Below are 22,652 nucleotides of genomic sequence, written 5' to 3' on the forward strand. Positions count from 1 at the left end.
TTACATATATACGGTGTCTTTTTTGGATGTTCTAAAAGAATCTTTCTAAAGCAAGACTATAGGGAGGTAAGGGGGGGGAGGGGGGAAGAGTCATTTCTCATTTGTCTTGCACTGTTACGCTATAGGGAAAAATATGAGCCAAGATCCGCCGAACCTAGACCCAGATGATTGTCAACTACGACCCCGGTTCTCGGTTTCATCTCGGTTTCATCTCTTTTCATTATCCCACAATGTTCTTGCCCGTACCCATCTCCTTGCCCATTCATCGTCCCGTACCATCTCTTTGCCCATTTATCGCCCCGTACCATCTCTTTGCCCAATTCATCGCCCCGTACCATCTCCTTGCCCAATTCATCGCCCCGTGCTTCGTCTCAGTCGAGGATTTGAAACAAAATTGTAACACGCACTACCCAACCAGAAAAAAAATTATGAGACACAAAAAACGTCCACAATTTTTCCTTCGATGAAGAGATTCTTCTTTTCTACACTAGTACTAATTGGGTTATTCGGGCTTCTTTAAATCTTTGCTGGCCTTCAGCTCACTGCAAAGAAGAGTTTATTAAAGCTGCAACAAGGTGGTTTATCCCTGTGGAAAAAGCTTCTTTTCTTCTTTTTTTTTTGGCTACGATTATTAGTGAAGAAGAGAAGAGAGGTATATAACAAGAGAGAGAGTGTGTGTGTGTGGAACGATAATTTTATTTTGAAAAGATGACCCTGCAAGGGACCAACAATGCACCAGATTTCGATATTGGCACTAGATACTCACCAAATTCAAGGCTGCTGCATTCTAATGAAGCTTATGAACGTAAGAAACGAAAACTTGACTCGCTTTTGTCACTGAGCGGGGCAAAAGTATCCAATGAAACTGCAACTTTTAATAAGTTATCAAGACTTTTATCGCCGCCAGCTACCGAAGAGGTGGTCAGTTACAGATATAGAGACGTGTATGAGAAACTTGAGAAACTTGACAAACAAGCTGGCAATGTTGGTGCCACAGATGCACCAAATGTGGCGGCGGAAGTGGTTTATAAAGAAAGAGTAAAGGGAAAGGAAAAGGAAAAGGAAAAGGAAAAGAAGAAGAAAAATGAAGGCCATCGAATAATATCGATGTCCTCATCAGATCGACAAGTGCATACAAAGAGAACCGAGAAAAATAGTAAAGATACTCGAGCTGGAGCAAAAATCGCTGCCGGAAATTTGGTAACTCCAGATCAATCAGATACAGATAAAGGCACAAGTGAAAGTTTGCGTCTTTTGGCAATTCCATATATCACAAATTTCCAACAAAATGCAGAGTTGAACAAAAAATATCGTCAATATTTACGACAGGAGGGTGCTGGCGCTTTTCTTCGGAAATTCTTAAAGGAAGCCTTGACTAAGGAGGATTTGGTGAATTTAATATTACATCTTGGTTATCCCAAGGAGACAGTGATGGACTACCCACTATTATCTGTTCAAGAGTTGAGCCAGTTATTAGTGCAGTTGATTTTAACTGATCCTGTAATAACAAAGGGAAGCACCGACTATTCACTACTGGACTTTTTAACTGATTTACAAACAAAATCAAAAATTCTTATAATTACTGGTGCAGGAATACTGACATCATTAGGTTTGCCTGATTTCAGATCACATCATGGTCTTTACCACCAATTGAAAAAACTAAGTCTTACAGACCCTCGAGAAGTTTTTAACTATAGTACTTTCTTAGCTAATCCTCAGATTTTTTACTCAATTGCACATTTGATATTACCACCTGAAAATAAACTAAGCTTACTACACTTGTTTTTGAAAGTTTTGCAAGATAAAAATAAGATGCAGAGACTATATACTCAAAACATTGACAACTTGGAAACTCGAGCAGGTATAACTAAAGATAAACTCGTCCAATGTCATGGCTCGTTTGCTCAAGCGACTTGTTTAACATGCGGAAGAGTTATAGACGGTAGAGACATATTTCAACACATTTTGCTCCAGCAAGTACCTAGATGTTATCAATGCTGGGAATCTGTTGAAGAAGAAGCAATGAATTACGGGATTATCAAACCAAATATAACTTTTTTCGGAGAAGATTTGCCTAAAGAATTTGATGAGAAAATACCAGAGGATTTAAATACCTGCGATTTGATAATTATTATAGGCACATCTTTGAAAGTCGACCCGGTAGGAAGTATCATTGACAAAGCTCCCCCCCATGTGAAAAAAGTACTAATTAATAAGGAACAAATTCCGGATAGGGGATTTGACTTAAGTTTGATTGGATATTGTGATGATGTGGCTTCGTACCTTATTTCTCTATTGGGGAAAGAATGGCATATTGATCATCCAGATGTACGTGATGGAGAGGCATTTAAAGTAGCTGCTCGCGTGGGTTCTACAATCAAGATATCAAGAGAAAGTACCCAATAAATGAGTAAAGTAAATTAAAGAGGTAGATATAGTTTTTTTTTTTTTTTAATTGTTTCATTCTTAATGTAAATTTTTTCTTTATTAACAAATGTAGTAGCTAAAAGTTATACACTTTTACAGAAAGAGCGTTAAAAGCAAAAGGGAAGGGATGAAGAGAGTCTACAGCAAGGAGAAGAGGGGGAAGAGTGGAAGGTGATGAGGGCGTTACAGTAAAAGCCTAGTTTTTGCTTAAATTTCAACTCAGCTCAGCTCAGCCCAATTCTTCCAACCTCTTTGAAAGTTTCATTTCAACTTCACTCCAATTATCAGTCAATCTAGTGTAAAACTCAATTTGTTTATCACATAAACCAAGCATCGAATTTTTCAATTCAATCTTGTTAAATTTATCCCAGTATGGGTATTCCTCATTAATAAATTTAGTTGTAAAGTCATTGATCAATTTTGTCTGCACGGTTATTTCGTTATCAAGTTGGGCAATCTTACTTTCTAATTTATGTATTTTATTCTCGGTCGATGTCGATCCCATATATGGAGTTGCTGAAGTTGATATAGTATCTTTTATCAATTGAGTTGTATTATTCACGATTCCTCCTCCGCTACTTTGATGTGCTGTACCTGGATGACTATGTGGTGCACCCGTTGTATTTTCCAACTCGTTCCTGCTTTTGTTCAAGTAATCTTGCAACACCTGCAAGTCTATGCGTTTATTATGTTGCAACTCAATCAAGTTGGTTAGACTGATAATATACTTTGAACAGTCTTTTAACAGAACGAGGAACGACTCGTCCAAGTATTTGTGAAGCTCATTCCAAGAATTCAGGAAAAAGTCCAATGACTCGGCAAACACTTTAAAATTCGACGCCATTGATAATTCCTCATTGCAATCTTTTTGAAAAGTGGATATTTTTTGAATTTGATTCAGAAATTGTTCGTAATCAGTTGTAAGATCTCGATTCTTTTTATTTAGTTTGATAAAAATTCGATCCAATTTAATCAAGTTTTCGTAAAGTTTCTTTAACTTGTCATTTATCTCCAATATCTCTCGATTGGTTTCTTTCTTGTGCCTTGATGAGGTTAGGAAATTCATCACTTTTTCAGTAATAAGATCTTCATTTACCATCTTGTTGACTATTCCACCCAGTTGATCTCCATTCAAATTCAATTCTTTGATTTTGAGCGATGTTGTGAATGTGTTCCAATCACTAGAATCGCTTATGAAAAGGTGAAATATAGACAGCTGTGATAACTCTTTGTGATGGTAGATAAACCTTACGAAGCGATCCAACGAATGCAATCTTTTGTGAACAAATTCATGACTAAAAGTATCTCCAGTGAGATATTTAATATTCAGCTTTGATGGTAAAGGTGGTATCATGACAGTAGGAAAATCATTTATCAAGCTTTCATAAAAATACCTGAAATCTCCATATCTTCTACGGACACTAAACGTGAGATACTGCTCTCCCTTTTTTATTGCTTTTTCTTTTGTGAGTTTTAGAACTGAGGGATTATTGGTGGTTGTGGTGACTAAATATGAGATAAAAGGTTTAGAGGATGCATCCAAGTCACGAGTTGGATGGCTAACAGACACCTTAATCGTGTATTTGTTAAAGTAAGATGTATTGTCAGTAGGTTCTGTAGTTTTGGAAAGCCCTAAAGTCTTATCTATGATTGGTTGATTCACTGTACTTGACTCTTCTGTATGTTCAAGTTTCAGACTTGCTGGTGGTGGTGGTGCTAGTGAATCAAAAGCACCAGTTGAAGCAGGGGCAGGAGCAGGGGCAGGGGCAGGAGCAGGAGCAGGGGCAGGAGCAGGGGCAGGAGCAGAAGCAGCAGAAGCAGAAGCAGAAGCAGAAGCTCCCGCAGGAGCTTCTGCTTCTGCTGCTGCTCCTGTTTCTACTTGACCCTCCTGGCTGCTACCTTTGTTTTGTTTCGTCTCAACTCGCGACAACGTCTCATTAGAATCTGCCATGTTTGATGATATCATAAGGGAATTGCTAGGATCACCAGCACCTTCTTCTTCAGCTGCTACCCCAGTACCGGCCGTCACATCAGAAATAAACCCCCCTTGATACTCATCACCAATTGTATTTTTCTCTAGCTCAAGCTTCTTGCTCAATGTTGCGTATTTAGCGTCACTCGGCTCCTCCTCCTCAATGGCATCATGTATATCAGCAATTCGAGCAATCGAGTTTTTACCCACATCTTCTCTATCCCACTGAATTGACGTAAATTGATCTTCAGAACTCATTCCACACACCTCTTTGCATTTGTATTGCCCTTCTCTGACAACTTGCTACTAATGGGAAAAACTTTGAGTGGCAATTCCCAAACAAGAAGAGAGTTTCTAAGTAAAGTCTGTTTTTTTTTTTCTTTCTTTATCTTTGGTGATGATAACAAAGATATACATTTTTTTTCTCCTCTTGTCTTTTATTCTCGTGTAAAAATGTTTATTCCTGGTAGACAGATAGGAACCAGTATAGTTTAAACAGATATATATATATATGTATATATAAAGAAGTTGCTATAAAAACAATGTACATAGATAGAAAAACACACATTGGTAAACGCCACAGAAAAAAGTGGTTTCTCTCTATAACACTAACCAGACACAAGAACCAATTAGAGAGGCGCCGATAACAGCAGTGATGATTCCTGCACCAGCTTTATCGCCTCCATCCAACTTCAACGGAGACGAATTTGTTGCAGGTGTTCCATATCCACTTGCAGGATGAGGCACTGACGATCCACCGTCTTCTGCAGTATAAGGTGGAGGTCTTTGATCCGACATTAAATTTTGCATTACTTCCAATGCACTCATTTGTTCTCCCAAACCGTAGTACAGATCCCAACCAACAGTCCAATTTGTCCAGGAAAGACCACATGTGTGTCCGTCCGTTCCTCCAGTACACGAGCCAGCAGCTCCGTTAGCGGAATCAACCAACCATTTTCTAATTGTCGAGTATGTATCTGGAACTAATACTGAGGTGAGTCCCAAAAATCTAGAAAAAAATGCTTTAAAGGATCGTTGATCATTATTGCAGGTATAATGGGGCTGACATGCAGCTTCATACATCACCATGCTTCCCGTTTTATTCATAAAAAAGATTTGAGCACTTGTTAACAAGTGCCAAGTATAATTGTACCATTTTTCATCCTCAGTATAGTTGTAAAGGTATGCGCACCCTGCCAACATTAATCCCTGGTTGTATGTCCACTGGTATTTGGTAATATTTGAACAATTGTTGTCAATTTTTACACCATCGTATACATACCAAGCATTGCCCTCGGTCAACAATCCCACACCATACATCCAGTCCCAAACGCGCTCCGCCCATTCCACATATGAATCATTCCTAGTGTACCTGGCCAATCTCGCTGCCAAGTGGAAGAGACATCCATTAGAAACCGAGTTTTTATAATCATAACCCGAGTTCCATTGGAAAATCTGCCATCTCAATCCTCCATTACAATCGGCAAGATCCCATCTCGTTGTCATTGTATTGAAAACAGCTTGAGCTAATCCCAACCAACTCAATTTATCATCATCTGGATTACTGAAATTTCTCTCTGCTGCTCCCATCACGGCTATACCCCAAAATCCTTGATCATCATTACCTTCTGTAGTACTCTGATTCAATGGGATATAGTTGTTGTCGTTACCAACCTGATAAAGTAAAGCTTCCTTGATCAAGGGAACATATGTATCATTTTCAAAGAAAAAGGTATAGTCAATCATTGAACCCCAAGCACCACCAGCTTCCCACCAATAATAAGGATAAGTAAACTCACCAATCGTTCCACCATATTTGGTTCCTTCGTAGTAATCTAGTAAACCATCGGCAATTAACGCACAGGCGTCTCTTATCGACGAAACATGATTAGTATCCAACTTTATTGCTTGTATTACCGAGACCAGATAGATAAGCAATGATGATACAGTAATTAGTTTCATACTGGGTTTTGAAAACACAAGAGACAATAACAAGATTTCTTTTATCCTAATACACTTGCTTTTAAGAATACGTCTCTCTTGGAAAGGGTTTTAACGCCAAGATCTATTCTTCTTTCAGATCTCGTGCCAGAAAATGGAGTTTTCGGGGAAACTATATTATTATTCTTATTGTATCATATTTTTTTTCTTCTATTTTTTTTCCTTTCAATCGCACAGTAAACTAATATTTCAGTTTTATATATATATATATATATAAATAGTGAAGTAAACCACCTCATTTCAGTCAGAGATTTCTTTATTTATCTGCAATATGTTTCTCTATATACTTCTTGTGTCAGGAAAGTACCTACTAATTATGGTATTGCGCAATCATAGTTATTTATGTGTGTGTGTGCATGTGTGTGTGTTTCCCCCCTACCGCCTATCCTCTGTTTCTTCAAAATGACAATGTATCTCTGCCAACTAATAAAGCTATGTTTCAAAGACAGGGTCCAAAATCTCAAGTGCAGACTCTTTCACTAAAAGTGGTTTGGATTCTAGTAAAGTGTCTTGCATGTCATCTTCAATAGATTCGCGCTCTTTTTCTCCAAGAAAAGGTGTTTCCTCCTGACTTTCTAAAACGTGTTCCTTTTGTGTCTCTAAACCCACACCATCTTCATCACTAGTTTCAGAGTCATTTTCTCGTTCATGTTCTTCATTTTCCTCAATTGCTCCATGTTCCTCATATTTCTCAATTGCTCCATGTTCCTCATATTTCTCATGTTCCTCATATTTCTCATCTTGCTCATTTTCTCCATTTACTTCAGGTTCTTCTTGTTTTTCATGTTTTTCAGCACTAAGAACAGTGGTCCCTGTTGCTGCCTTATCCTCATTATTGCCTTCGTCCTCTTTCTCTTCCTCTTTCTCTTCCTCTTCCTCCTCCTTGTCCATCTCCACTTCCATCTCCATCCCCACCTCTTCTTCTTCTTCTTCTTCTTCTTCCTCTTCCTCTTCCTCTTCCTCTTCCTCTTCTTCTTCTTCTTCCTCTTCCTCTTCCTCTTCTTCTTCCTCTTCTTCTTCTTCCTCTTCCATATTTTCAAAATTGATAAAATTTCTGATAAACTCCTCTTCAGATAGCTGATTGATATATTGCATTAATTCATCTTCAACATGTTCTTTGGTTTGCTCCTTTAATGCCCTATAAACAAGAAGACCCGTCTCACGATCATGTTTTAGGGTACCATTACTTTCTTTCAATTGTTTCAAGATTCTGAAAACCGCGCGTTTGAGGCTCGGCATGTCCTTTTTACTACTACTGGGTGCATTCAACGAGTAACTGACCTTGATTGTGATAATATTTAGCTTCTTGTGATAACTTAGATTAATTGAAGAGCTTTTGATACTCAGTGGTTTTTGAAAGTCGTTCGATACATGATCACTGGTGTCAATATAATGAAAGTGTGATCTTAGAGTACTAGTATATTTGTAGTCATGTACATTGCTTGACTTTTCTTCCAAATTCAACGACATCGACGCCATTATTGGATCAACATATAGGGATTTTAAGTTCCTCAACAAGTTAAGCCTCGATTGTTTCTCACTAAGTTTCACATTGTGATAGCTTTGATGTTGAGTTGCACACGGTTGAGACATTTCTCTGGCAAACTTTTCATTTAGTTCTTTTAAAAAGACTATATTCTTGACATTTTCGTTTTTCCCCATTTTATCAAGAATACGTAATATGAATTGCTGTAAATCGTGAAACACGTTTTTATAGTTGTACGGATTGAACCCGTTTGCTCCTGCTACTACTTCCTCGCCGTCTTCGTTTCCTAGTTCCAAGAGCTCTTTTACAATATTTTCTTGCTCATCGGCAATCTGCATATCTACTGAGACTGGAGTAGGTAATGATATCAGTTGATTAGTAACTGCCGCTGCTGAAGTGGTGGTGGTGGTGGTAGTGGTGGTGGTGGTCGGGGTGGTAGTAATGGTGGTAGGGTATGCATGATGAGCTTCATTCAGCCGAGTAACAGCAGCTGCAGCAGCTGCTGCCGCCGCTACTGCTACTGCTGTGGTAGTTGGATACTCATGCTTGGCCACTCTTGCATTTAGATTGTTTTCTTGGTAATGGCGCATATCACGATGCAATGATTGTCGAGGTTTTCTTGGTTTTTCAACTCGATGGTGCGAGTTGGGCAAAGACTTGGGGGGTTGTTCGCTTCCATCCGGATGCATTGTCATTTGATATTTGGTCCCGTTGGGTGAAGTTGTGCCCGATGATACCACTATATCATCTGTATTAATTGAAACCACCGGCGGCACGTAATTGGGATCATTTAGCACTTTTGCTATTTCAACGTCATAGTTAAAAGGCTTGTTATGGTACCTTTTGAAAAATTCGTCTTTCAATAACCCTTCTTCTTCTATATAGTTTTCCGTTGACTGCTGTTCTCGAAATTGCTTCAACCCATAAAGCATAGTTTCTTCAGCTAGAGGCTTTCGCAGATTTTTCTTGTTTCTCTCTATAATACGACATTTGGCGCATGTCTTATACTGCCTCACCTCCAACGGTTCGTCCCCTAATCTCTTTCTTTTGCACCTCCGGCACCTTCTAATATCAGCTCTCATTTTTAATTTCTATATAGAAAAAAAAAAAAAAAAGCCCAAAATTTTGTCTTATTATGAGCCCACACTGGTATAACCTGGTACTGGTTAATGTTGCGCTATTTTGCCCTGCTATTTTGTTCAGCTATTTTGCACCTGCTATTTTGCCCTGCTAGTTTCCACCTGCTAGTTTCCACCTGCTAGTTTGCACCTGCTATTTTGTACCTGCTATTTTGTACCTGCCAATTTGTACCTGCTAATTTCGCACCCTGCTAATTTCGCACTCTGTGAACCACCAATATATTTGCAATAGTTTTAACTCACCCTTACTTAACGTATAATAAGCAGCAAGTCTTTTTTTCTCTCTCACTTCTCACACACACTCTCTCTTTTACTCGACTCACTGCGAATATGCAAACTTTTTTATCCAAAGCTTTCTCGGTTTTCTTTCGAAAAAAAAATTTGTTACTTTGATTGATGGATATGGGAAAAAAGCGCCCTCTTTTTTTTTTTTTTTTTCTATTCAAGGCGAGGTACTGTTATATAACCAGAACCTCTTAATTTGCTTAGTTGATTGATTCGTTCGCTGGAAAAGGCAGTTGGCTAGAGGAAATAAAGTCAATACTATCTCTTTGATGAGTTTATAGTTAGGATGACGTTGTTTTTTTTTGTCTTTTTTTTTTCTTTAGCCTTTTTTTCCTTAAAGCTAAAAAAAAATTTATTGATAAGTCACGTGAGACGAAATAAGCTTAGTTCCTCAAAGGATGAGGACCAACTCACAAAGAAAATGAGTTTATGAAGTTATTCATTTTAGTAGCCTCGCCCCATTTGTGATTAATGACTGATTCTGAAACCTGGCACCATCAGAGAGAACAGATTTTGCAGCCAAAACCTAAACGTTGTTGGTTTTTTTTTCCTGAAAGAATCAAAAGCGAACGAGCATATTTTGCAGCCAAAAATAAACGAGAAAACTTTGACACTATCGACACTATCGAGCAGAGCGAGATAGTGGAGCACACTAGATGCTACTGAATCTATCGACTCTATCGACTCTATCGACTCTATCGACTCTATCGACTCTATCGACTCTATCGACTCTATCGACTCTATCGACTCTATCGACTCTATCAACACTATCTCGCTCTGCTCGATAGTGAATTTTGTTATAACCTGCAGCATGCATAGATATCAATCTATATTAGATTTAAATGTAACATATTATTCTATAACAAGTTGAATTATACTTTTTTCCCATTCAACATAATATACAGATGTGTTACAAAATTCAGATTCTTGTTTACTATCTATTAAATACATATTACTTTGTAAACTTCTATTTAAATCATTCCAAATTCCTCTTCTACAATGTACAATGTACATTTTTATGTCATCATTAGTTAACCAGCATAATTGTCTAAATACTTAGGCGCCTAGCTGTTTTTTAATGATGACATTTTTATCAACTTTATTCATCTCAAAATAATACTTCATTTAGTGCAAAAAAAAAAATCATGAAGAGTACGAGATTCGAACTCGCGCGGTAGACATACCAACAGATTACTAAGTATTCTTATAACAACAGGAATTTAACCTGCTAAATAACTTAAGTCTGTCACCTTAACCAACTCGGTCAACTCTCCATTTTCTCAATTTTTTTCCTCAAGCTTTTTACCACACTATAAGTACGTAATCAAACCCGTGTGTATAAGTACGTGATATTTCATAGGCATCACAACTATCAAGTTATACAAGTAGAGCACCTACAAGTCCCCAATTCATTTGAGTATATTTATTATCGGAAAGTCGAAAAGAAAAACAACAACTATAAATAGACCGGGTTTCTTGTGCCAGCAGTGCCATTGTCAAACTTCTCTATTAACTTTGATGGCAGGTGGACGTTGTTCTTTTAAAGTTTGGTTTCGGATTTTTTAACAATCACTTGGTAATGAGCCAAATCCTGTTCAGTGGTACATGATCCACCACATACCACTATTACCAAGATATCATCCTTTTGTAAGTGTGGAAGCGCTTTAAATAATAGATCCAAACGATTGTAACAAACGGATAAAGCTGCACCGCAAGCTGGCTCCACTACTTCATTATTATATTTTTTATAGGCTACGCAAGCTCTTAACGAATCCATATCGTCTATTGTCTCTAGTTTTGAATTGATTCCATTTGATTTTGTTTGGTAGTATTGCAATGATTGTTTTGTTGTATACGAGCACGCCAACGATGTAGCAAGGGAGTTAATTTCATTCAATGTAATTATATTGTTTGCCTTGATTGATTCGTTCAATGTTGGTGCTTGTGCCGTTTCAATTAGCAATATATCACCTTTAACCAAATTGTTAACCATTCCCTGGTATATCCCATTGTACAAACCGCCACCACCAAAAGAACATACAAACCCTTTAAGTTTATCTATATCATTATCACCTATTTGTTCCACCACTTCATCTACTATTGAAGAGTGACCTTCCCATATATGAGGGTTATCAAAAGGATGACAATAAATGGGAAATACTGCATCACCAATATTACTCATCAAAGTTTTCAAAAACTGATCAGCCTCGTTTATGGATCTACCTTGAAGAACAACGCTTGCTCCATAGCCTTTGAGTTTCTCTATAATGATTGGTTTCGCAATTGTGGGGATAACAACAGTGCATTTTACATTGTAGAACGCAGCCAGATACGCGGCTGCCAATCCTGCGTTACCACCGCTCGAAGCAAAGAGATGTATCTTATCCAAGGTAATACCTTGCTCTTGAGCTTTTTCAATTGATCGTTTAACAAGATGACCTATTCCTCTCAATTTGAAACTGCCCGAAGGTTGTTCATTTTCGTTTTTGAAAAAAATACGACATGGCGGTGCCATTGGTAGCAAATGTGTTACTTCTTTCAAACTTGTCTTTACATGTGGTGATCTTAATCTGGGCTCTGGCTGCAAATTGACTAGAGACATGTTGAAGTCTTGAGACACTTTGCAAATGTTGAAGAATTTACTTGTTCAAAAAAAGATAAGGAATTGAATCTACTACGTATACATTTATATATATATATATACTACAGAATCCATGGCAAAGGGGATTAAACTACTTACCCAGCGCTACATTTCATCGGTTATATTTGAATCAGATAAGAAGGAGTTTTGACAGGAAGAGAAAAAAAGAATAGAAGTTAAAAAAAAAAAAAAGAATTGCCTCACATCGCATCCGCGTTAGTAAGAAGAAGTCAACTGAAAAAAAAGTTGACTTCTTCTTAAGAGCCTCCCTTAGATGTTAAAACTTTCTGTGACTCCGACTGAGAGGAGATACATGGGGAGGGGAGGGGAGTTAAAGTAAGAATAAATAAGATCATCGTTTCCACAGTTTAAGTAAATAGATTATGTAAATCCCTTCATTAACCGAAGTTTGACCATAAGTTACTTTCCTAACCGAATAATGGGTTACTCGAGTAACCATAGTTTGCAAATGGGTTACTCAATTAACCATAGTTTGACCATAGTCACTTTGCTAACCAAAGTTTGGCTATAGGGTTACTCCACTAACCATAGTTTGGCTATGGGGTTACAGTTTGTCAATGATGACTTTTCCCCATGAGTCTGAAAATTTTAAGCCACATATCTTGTCCAGGTTAATTGTAAATTATGCTAATCTCTATTAAATCAATCTTTATTAGACCAAACTCTGTTGAAACCGAATCTCTCTCCTTTTCTTTTCTCCTTTTCTCCCTTTCTTCCCTTTCTTCTCTTTTTCCTCTTTTTCAGCAAATCAAATATACAAGCTTAACAACAGCAAATGGTAACTAGTCAATGACTGACACTATTGGGCAGAGCATGATAGTGGACCAACAATGACTGACACTATCGGGCAGAGCATGATAGTGGACCAGCAATGACTGACACTATCGGGCAGAGCATGATAGTGGACCAGCAATGACTGACACTATCGGGCAGAGCATGATAGTGGACCAGCAATGACTAGCCAGACTGAATAGTGGTATCGAGTAGTCACGCGAGGAGGTGTTGACTAGATAGTGTCCCTAGTCAATGTGCAACACTATCGAGCAGAGCGAGATAGTGTTGCTCGATAGTGTTGCTCGATAGGGTTACTCGATAGTGTAGAGTAGAATAGAGTGCAACACTATCTCGCTCTGCTCGATATTGTTGCTCGATAGTGTAGAATAGAATAGAGTGGAACACTATCTCGCTTTGCCCGATAGGGTTACTCGATAGTGTAGAGTAGAATAGAGTGCAACACTATCTCGCTCTGCTCGATAGTGTTGTCCGAGAGTGTTGCTCGATCGTGTTGCTGTAAAGCAATTTAGCTGCGAAAAAAGATTGCGAAAAAAGAGCTCATCGTTTAAAACATAAAGAAACTTTTTATATAAAGAATTTAAGAAATTTAAATACATCAATACGAGTTTTGGACTAGATATACAAGCACAAAGATCCAGCTACTATTACTGAGTTCTTCCAAAAATCATCAGGCATTATAAAAGTGTGGTTTTGTGTTTGATCAAACCCGTGTGTTATTAAGGGTTCTTTTTTTCTTTCTATTATTCTATTCTATTGTTCTTTTCTTTTTTCTATTCTTTTCTTTTAAGGAACCCCCAAAAAGATTATTCTAATCTCAACTCAACAGAGGTTCAGAGGTTATCTTTGTTGTTTTAGAGTCAATGCCGTCACCGATCTGGATATCAAATAGTTCAGGGTATTTTTCCATATCAATAATAGCACGTAGTATAGAGCTTACGACGGCATCGATATTCAAATCATTGACCAATCTGCAATTTTACACATTTGACAATGTTCATATTTTTTTCAAGTACTTGGTAATATCATTGCTACTATATGCTTTCCTTAATGGACCGCTATATTTGAGTAAACTTGTTATTTTACAATTTGGTTATATGGGTGATCAAGTGCAATTCATTGAAAAACTAGACACTTTTTTCAGCTTGTATTTCAATTTGAATGTGTTTTGCATGACGCTATATCGGTTCTTTGATCCCGGTTTTGAAGCTTTGTTTTTGATGAATTTGAAGCATACGGACTCAATAAACAAGACACGGAATTGTGAAAATTATTTACAGTTGCCCGATCCTAGTGTAGTCTATCCTGATTACTATACTATACGACATTTACTCAAGTTTTCAAGAGAGTTCAAGTCATTTACAAGGAGATATGCAAACTACTACTTGTTAAATTTGGTCATTTTCAGTTGCATTTACTTGTTTCCTTCGAAAATCTCATTCACTATATTGTTGTTCATTTCGTTCCAAACCTTTATGAGTAAAATAGGAACAATGTTTGCCATATTGCTGGTTGCTTTATTACAAATGATGGATTATCGTTATACTGCAGTAATATTGATTGTTTATTATGGATCGTGCAATTTGGCTGAAGATTTACTAATCCCCTATTTTGAAAGGCTTCAGTTCACTCTTGTTGAGCAGAAACAATGGATAAACACCCGCAAAGGTGTCCTTTTTGGAATTGGGTTGAGTTATTTTATAGCAATCCAAAGATTTCCTTTGATTTCTATGATTATATACTCAAATGCTTTTTTCAACATGGGGTACATTATTACAAAGATTACTAGTCAAATCCCCAACAATACAAAAGAATTGGCCACTTGGACAATCACAGAGAGTGTTTGGGATGGGCAAAAAAGGTTGATCAACAGAAGGGGCTAACAATATAAATATACTTTAGATTAGAAACAAAAGAAGAAAAAAATAAGAAAAGAAAATATAGATAGTTATACATAAAGAATAGATAATGTCTATAAGATGAGCATAAAAATGTTATTATTGTTGTTGTTGTTGTTGCTGCTGCTGTAGTTATTGTTACTGTTCTTACCAAGCATTGATGCATACGTTTGGGAACTCAACTTCTTCTTGATTTAGTTGTCCACCGCGGAAATTGTCCTTGCAACGGTATTTCTTCATAGGGAACCACCAATATGTAAGCATGCAGATCACGTAAACAACCAAAACAACACAGAAATAGTTCATTCCTGCAGCAGTAACTGGGTAGTATGCAGGGAATGAAAAGAACACCAATGCAAACAAACACCAACACAACAAGATGATGTTGCAAAATGTACCAATTCTTCCAAGCCAAAATGGACCTGGGCGGATTTGACGTTTTCTCATTAACAAGCAAATTGTTGGTATGGAATATGCAATAAGTAAGAAAGAAACACATGCTAATGCTGTAGCCTGTAATGCTGCGTCTGAAAAAACCAAGACCGATACGATAGTAACCATAATTGTTGAAAATAAATGAGCGTACAATGGACCACCTGTTTTAGGGTCAATTATTGACAAGTACTTGGACAAAGGCAATCCGTTGTCTCTAGCAAAACTCCAACACAATCTCGCTTGCCAAGTTTGACATGCCACTGTACAGCCTGAAGCAGTGAGAAAGACCAATGAACCCAAACAAATTGCACCAGCTTTATTCTTCAATGCCTGATAGTAAATGTCGAGAATAGGCATACCTGTGCTGGAGTTGACTATTCCATCAAGATTGTTTATACAAAAAAACATAGCAATGGAGTAGGTGAATGCGGTGACGAACCCAATTGCTACTGTAGATAAGACGGCCTTGGGGATATCCCTTTCTGGTTGCGAAGTTTCCTCACTCAAATGGGTAACACTATCGAGACACGAAAAGGACCATGCAGGGTTAATGAGGCCCACAATAAATGCAATTCCCTTAGAAGGCCAGCCTGTTCCATTTGTAAACTCAACAAACACAAAAGAAGCATTTTGGTAATTGCCCCTAGAACATACCAACACGGTGATTAAAATAATAGTATATGAAGTCAAACTAATACCGAATATGCTGTTTCCTACAATAGGGAGGTACTTGTGCCAGATATTGAATAGGAAAAGAAACCAATTAACAATGTTGTAAATGATAAAGATTTGCCATTTCTGAGTCTCATGTTGTGGATGGGACAAGTTCCAGAAACCCAATAATTCCAATGCTAGTGCCAAACACATTGATGCTGTAGTGAATATGGAACCACCCCATGATATGCTTCCTGTTATATAAGCCCAAAAGCTAGAATACTTTTTTGGCGCCAATACACGAGCCCACACATATTGTCCACCAGCAGAGGGCATGGCACTTGCCATTTCTCCCAAGGTCACTGCAATACAAACAGATACCGAGGCAACAATCAATATACCATAGACAATCAAAATTGGACCTCCAGACTGAATACCAGTGACTAAACTTGACGATATACCCAACCAACTATTGGTTAGAGAGAACCCAATCATTGCAAGACTTAGATTCGAAAAATTTCTCTTCATCTCCCCGCCGCCAACACCACCAACACCACCATCATTTATTCCTTGTTTTAACGAAATAAAGCTCTTTGAATCCTCTACATCCATAATTTTTTCGGTATCGTGAAACGACACTAATGACGAAGGACGAGATTGGTCTTCCTTGTCGATTTTACTACTCATTTTCTATCTACTAGACAAGTACCAGCTACTTGGTGGGAAAAATGGGCTAACTATTTTTACAGAGTCAAGACGATATAAAATTTTTCATTTATAGAAAATGAAAAGATAAAGGAGAAGAAGAGAACAAAAAAAAAAAAAGATGCAAACTATAAATGTATGGGGAAATGAATCTAGTCTTATATCTCTTATTGTTTTGATAATCTGGAAATTTCAACTAGATAAAGAGAAAAAAAATCAGTGTCAAATGGGAAATCAATGTGAAACGAGTGTAAAATGAGTGTGAAATGAGAGGCAAATGTGACATTTATGTGAAATCAGTGTGAAATGAGATGGAAAGCTATGCAGAAAATGGACAAGGATGGTAAAACCTTTCAAATCGGGAATTACCGGATTATGGTTACATTACTGTTTCCTTGTAATAAAAAATTTTCTCTCTTCACTAAAATAAGCTTTTTGGTAAATTGCAAAAAAATGTTGAAATTGAAAATTTCTTTCTTTTTGGGTTTTGGTTGCTCGCCTTGATTATAAAATCGACTCTACTGTTGAGTAGACACTATGGAGCAAAGCGAGATAGTGGTACATCTCTCACTACACCCCACTATCGAGCAAAGCGAGATAGTTGGGCATCTCTCACTACACCCCACTATCGAGGAAAGCGAGATAGTTGGGCATCTCTCACTACACCCCACTATCGAGCAAAGCGAGATAGTTGGGCATCTATCTCTCACTACACCAACTACACCAACAACTGACTAACGAAAAAAGATCTTAACAAATATACGAAAATATCACGTGATATATTTAGTCCAATGGATCACGTGATTTTGTATTATCACAAACATTCATTTGGAAGAAGAACATATAGGTTCTTTCATGAGACTATCGACACTATCGACACTATCGACACTATCGAGCGAAGCGAGATAGTGGAGCAGCACTGACTACACTAACACTATCGAGCTGCACTGACTACACTAACACCATCGAGCAGTACTGACTACACCATCTCGCTCTGCTCGATAGTGAGCACTTTGTAGCTTGTTACAACACCATCTCGCTTTGCTCAATAGTGAGCACTTTGTAGCTTGTTACAACACCATCTCGCTCTGCTCGATAGTGAGCACTTTGTAGCTTGTTACAACACCATCTCGCTTTGCTCGATAGTGAGCACTTTGTAGCATTTCACGACACCATCTCGCTTTACTCGATAGTGTCTTAGAACTTTGTAACAAGCCACTGATTTATTGCAGACCGCTTCCTTAAATGTGGTTGTTTTGCTCGAGCAGAGCGAGATAGATACAGCTGTCGCAGCTAGTCAGTGCTGCTCCACTATCTCGCTCTGGTTGATAGTGTTGTAACAAGCCACTGAGTGTTGCCCCACTATCTCGCTTCGCTCGATAGTAGGTCGCTCTGCTTGATAGTGTCGCTCCTACAAGAATATAACTAGTAAAGAATTACATACCCGTGTGTAGCACATACACACCTATCAATGCCCCACTATCTCGCTTCGCTCGATAGTAGGTTGCTCGATAGTAGGTCCGTTACACATCTATCAATGCCCCACTATCTCGCTTCGCTCGATAGTAGGGCATTGTTAGGTCAATGTTTGCACCTACTGACACCTCTCTTTCATTTTTAATTCCAGACAGGTTCTTAAAAGGTACAATTTTTTCTATCCATCAACGCATCGCAATTTATATTGATTGAAAATTAGATAAAATTCTCACAATCATATCGAGCAAATCTCATACGCGCAAAAAGAGGAAAACAAAAACTGAATCCCCATATATTCTACAGTATTGAGACCGCTTTCAATGGTGATAATAATACCTCAAGTACATTGCACTGTCTATAGTGATGGAAAAACTTTCGGACAAAGTTAATAAGAGAAGAAGAAGAAGAAGAAGAAGAAGAAGAAGAAGAAGAAAAATTTCACCAAACTTTCTCGTGCGCGCGCGCGCCGATGTTTCTTTTTTGATACGAGGTACACGCCACAAAGATGGGTTAAGACACTACCTGAAAAATCGATGCGCTACCAGATATATTTTTTTTGCGTTTTGTTTTCCAAATTGAAACTATAGGAGATGGGTGAAGGGGTTAGAAAGGGTATTGCTTATTGCTTATTGCTATTGGGTATACTGGATACGCGTGGTTGAGCTTGCAATTGGAATATGTTTGCGAATAGGTCTATGAATAACACTTCATCGTCTGGAGGACTATTCAATTTTGGCCAATCAGGGACTCAGCAACAGCAACAACCACAACCACAACCACAACAAGTTTCAACAGCACAGGCGGGTGGAAATGCATCTGTGCCTTCGAATCTGACACTAAGTAGCACAAATAATGTTGACATTACAGCATCACTAAACATCAAGAGCAGTGACGAGCTATTGAGAGAACTATTAGACTCGGCCAGTAATTTGCCTAAAGATTCTATTTCAAAAGTTAATCTTGGTCCAATACATCTTACCCTCGATGAACTTGCACGCAAGTCTGAACAACTCAGAAAACGAGAGGACAAGGCAAATAATTTCACAAAAGCTCACTATTTATTAGCTGGAAGCGGGTTGGCAACTGGAGACATTGAAGAAGATTTGAACAAAATACAGTTACCTAAATCAACTACATCATCGCATTACCAACAGCAGCAGCAGCGTTATTTTCATCGAGACGATGACAGTATAGAACATTACCTCAAGAGCAATAAGGAGGAAAACATTTTAAACACAATTGAGCAATCTTTTGCTCTAGCCTCAAAGGACTTTGACAATTTCATTAGTGCAAACATCTCCAGCGACTGGCAAAAGAGAAGGGAAGAACTAAAGCAAGCAGTGGGACTAAAAGATGACATCAAGTTTCAAGAAGAAGCAATGAAATGTTCAGTTGTATGGAAATCCAAATCTGCAGCTGCCAACATTTTAACACCATTGGCCACTAAAGGAAACACTTCTGTGCGTCAGACATCAAGAGAAAAGTTTGAAAATTACGCTAGAGTCATTTATTCATTGAATGAGGCGAGATTGCGAGATAAAGCGTTTCCTCTATGCTTGAATTTTTACGAATTAAACAGGTTACAAGACGACCTAAAATCAAAACAAATTTGTGAAGCATGGAAGATACTTCAAGGCTTAACTGGGGAGGAATCAGCTACATCTAGCCAAGAGCAGAAATTTTTCAATTTTTCCAAAATTGAGTTGAACGATGCTATACTGACTAGCAGTAGAAAATTTTTGGAGAAGGAATTTTACCTTTACATTGAGCAACTATACGCTAAAAGCAGCCACAAATCTCAGACGTTTTTACCTGCTACTAATATCAACAAGATCTCCTTTTTCATACATCAGATTATCCTTAAGAATGATCCTGAATTGGTTAATAAGACTTTACTCGTCAACGGTACGCCAATCTGGGCATTGATTTATTATTTAATGCGTGCTGGATTGTATGACGAAGCAGCTGAGCTAGTTTTACGTAATCGTGAATTGTTCAATAAATTCGATAAGAATTTTCCCACGTATATAAGAAAATATGCTGATAGCCCAAGACATACTTTGCCTTCGGAACTCAGTGAAAGAATACATCAAGAGTTTAATCGGCAGTTTCAATACGTTATGAATGACCTTGATCTGAGTATTAACTTTGATCTGTACAAGTACTCGGTTTATAAGATTGTGGGGAAATGTGATTTACATAACAAGGCAGTTCCTCAAGCAATCAATTTGAGCATCGAAGACTGGTTATGGTTCCACTTTGCTATAATCAACGAATATCAACAGCAACAACACCCAAATGATGACGAACAATCCTCCATTGTTTTTCATAACTTTGGTTCAAGCAACTTGCAAAGCAAAATTATTCAACTTGAATCGAAATTTTTCTTGTCATCGTCGTCATCAAAAAACCCATTATACTTAAAAACACTTTTATTAACTGGGTTATACGAGCTAGCAGTTCAATATTGTTATGAATATGTGAATGAAACAGACGCTGTTCATTTAGCTATTGGATTGACATATTTTGGTCTTCTCAAGTGCTCCAATTTCAAGAAGGATGATTTACTAACAGTTTATGGAAATGAGTATGAAATCAATTACAGTAGAATCTTGGGTGCATACACTACAAGTTTCAAAATCAGCGATCCAAAAGTTGCTTGTGAATACTTGATTTTGATAGCCATGGCACAAGGTGGTGATTCAAAGGAAGCCGTGTCTGTTTGCCACGATGCCTTGAAAGAGTTATTACTCATTACTAGAGAATTTGGTATACTTATTGGTGAGTTAGACCCTGCTACTACAGGTGTTATAGAACACGGAGTTATGGAAAAGCAAAGGAAATTAATCAAGCTAGAGGACATCAAAGCGTTTAATCGTCAAATTGTTGAAGCTACTGCAGTTAAATGCGAAGATGAAGGGAGAATATTTGATGCACTTTTATTATACCAATTATCTTGTGATTACGAAACCACCATTGTTTTAGTCAATAAGCTTCTTGCCGAGTTGATAGCTACTAGTGATTTGAATAAACCAATATTGTATTTTGGAAATTGTGATGTTATGTCTAATGGATTCACTACTAGTAGCAGTAGTAGTAGTAGTAGTAGTAGCGGTGGTGGTGAGGAGGAGAAGCAAGGGGCGGGGGCTGCCGAGGAGACACAAGAAACACCCGAGAATAATATCATATTGTTATCTGAACATATTTGGAATAATTTTTCCAAAAGTAGCAAGATCTTAAGCAGCATTACTCCAAGCGTAAGACATACTTGTGAACTACTCATTTCAATTATTAGTATACGAGATTTGTTCATCAAGAGAAATTGGCAAGAGGTTATTTCGAGAATAGATAAATTGGGATTGGTACCAGCAAATGCCATTGATGATTTGACAAAAGTAAGAAGCTATAGCGAGCTAATCGAAAATAACGATTTGGATAAGAATTTGATTCAAGTTGTGCCTTCGTTACTCATATTGGTGATGACTTGTGTATCCAATATTAACTATGACATTTTAACTAAAAAATATCAACCTATTAGTAAAGGAAAAGGTGAGTTGGATTACTGGAAGAAAATCGCACGAAACTGTATGATATACGCGGGAATGGTACAGTACAAGATGCCTAGAGAAGTATATAGCTTGTTAATCAACTTGGAATCCCTGTTATAATGAGACGTTGATAGCCCAGTTTGTACCAAAAAAAAAATAAAAAAATAAAAATAAAAGTTTTGCATCTTTTTCTTTTCATCTCGAAATAATACAATACCAGATTGTAAAATCTAATACATACTGAGATAGAAACTTGATAATCTTGTATGCTTTCCTAGTTGTATTATCTGATATACAAATTCCATTATACTAGGATTATTTCACCATCTATAGTGGTATATTGTTTTTTGTTTATTTTTCTTTCTTCACTTTATTTAATTCTTCTTAAATGACCAAGAGATGTGTTGGAAAACGGTCTTGTTTTGAACTCTCTCTGAGCTTCAATGACTTGCTCAACTCGATAAAACCGTATTATCTTCCTCAACCAGAGATCATCTCAGATGATCAAATAGTGGTGATACGGAATTTCTTTAACAAAGGGTTCTGTGACGAGTTGATCCGGTTGTTTGAAACAAGAGTCAAGTTGGAAACAACGCCAAAGGTAAAGAGTAAAGAGTATGCCGCAAGGTATAATGATCGCGCTAGTTTAATTGACTTGGATGCAGCAGATGTGTTATGGCGATATATGCAAAGAGTTTTATTGACAAATGAGTATAGTAGTGAGCCTCAACTGGAGGCAATTGCAAAAATGTTCCATGATGCAATAGGATTGAATCCTCAATTACGGATATATCGATATTTGCAAGGACACCATTTTGGAAAACACTACGATGATTCAGTTGTATGTGATATTCCGCCTCTTGGTAAGAGCAAAGGTATTACGAAATGGACATTGTTGATATATTTAACAGGTAACGATGAGTTTACCGGTGGCGGAACCATATTTTACCCTGAGTTTGGTGGCAAAGAAATGAATATCCATCCAAGCAAAGGGATGGCATTATTGCATAAACACGGAGACGCTTGTTTGCAGCACGAAGCAGAGATGGTGAAGAGAGGAGTTAAATGGGTATTAAGAAGCGATGTTATATTCCCTGCTTAGACTGAAAGAATTGTATACATTGCTCAACGTAGTTTGAATCAACGGTTATTCCATCCCTTATCCATTTGCT

At 37.6% G+C, this 22,652-nt stretch overlaps 5 protein-coding genes and 1 pseudogene across 6 annotated transcripts; 2 read left to right on the forward strand and 4 right to left on the reverse strand. All coding sequences in view use genetic code 12, as the record gives it.

Annotated features, from left to right (window-relative positions):
• Positions 1-708: 708 nt before the first annotated feature.
• SIR2 (Sir2p) lies at positions 709-2,406 on the forward strand (the record flags this gene model as incomplete). Its single annotated transcript, XM_049324781.1, has 1 exon — positions 709-2,406. One exon carries the CDS (start codon positions 709-711, stop codon positions 2,404-2,406), a length of 1,698 nt encoding a protein of 565 aa, XP_049179471.1.
• Positions 2,407-2,656: 250 nt separating this feature from the next.
• KGF56_003448 lies at positions 2,657-6,361 on the reverse strand (annotated as a pseudogene). Its single transcript has 2 exons — positions 5,013-6,361; positions 2,657-4,616 (listed from the first exon to the last, which is right to left on the reverse strand). Coding segments are annotated over exons 1-2 (3,309 nt in total).
• Positions 6,362-6,832: 471 nt separating this feature from the next.
• On the reverse strand, positions 6,833-10,127 carry KGF56_003449 (uncharacterized protein; the record flags this gene model as incomplete). The annotated part of the gene is made up of 2 exons (XM_049324782.1): positions 6,833-8,862; positions 9,974-10,127. 2 exons carry the CDS (start codon positions 10,125-10,127, stop codon positions 6,833-6,835), a joined length of 2,184 nt encoding a protein of 727 aa, XP_049179472.1.
• Positions 10,128-10,850: 723 nt separating this feature from the next.
• On the reverse strand, positions 10,851-11,912 carry CHA1 (Cha1p; the record flags this gene model as incomplete). The annotated part of the gene is made up of 1 exon (XM_049324783.1): positions 10,851-11,912. The coding sequence occupies one exon, from the start codon at positions 11,910-11,912 to the stop codon at positions 10,851-10,853; it is 1,062 nt and encodes a 353-aa protein (XP_049179473.1).
• A 2,897-nt stretch (positions 11,913-14,809) lies between these two features.
• HNM1 (Hnm1p) lies at positions 14,810-16,438 on the reverse strand (the record flags this gene model as incomplete). Its single annotated transcript, XM_049324784.1, has 1 exon — positions 14,810-16,438. The coding sequence occupies one exon, from the start codon at positions 16,436-16,438 to the stop codon at positions 14,810-14,812; it is 1,629 nt and encodes a 542-aa protein (XP_049179474.1).
• Positions 16,439-18,609: 2,171 nt separating this feature from the next.
• Positions 18,610-22,582, forward strand: KGF56_003452 (linker nucleoporin; the record flags this gene model as incomplete). The annotated part of the gene is made up of 2 exons (XM_049324785.1): positions 18,610-21,517; positions 21,981-22,582. The coding sequence occupies 2 exons, from the start codon at positions 18,610-18,612 to the stop codon at positions 22,580-22,582; spliced, it is 3,510 nt and encodes a 1,169-aa protein (XP_049179475.1).
• Between the last annotated feature and the right edge of the window lie 70 nt (positions 22,583-22,652).

Source organism: Candida oxycetoniae, assembly GCF_023343755.2.
Source record: "Candida oxycetoniae strain CBS 10844 chromosome Unknown scaffold37, whole genome shotgun sequence".
Classification (NCBI taxonomy): Eukaryota; Fungi; Ascomycota; class Pichiomycetes; order Serinales; family Debaryomycetaceae; genus Lodderomyces; species Lodderomyces oxycetoniae.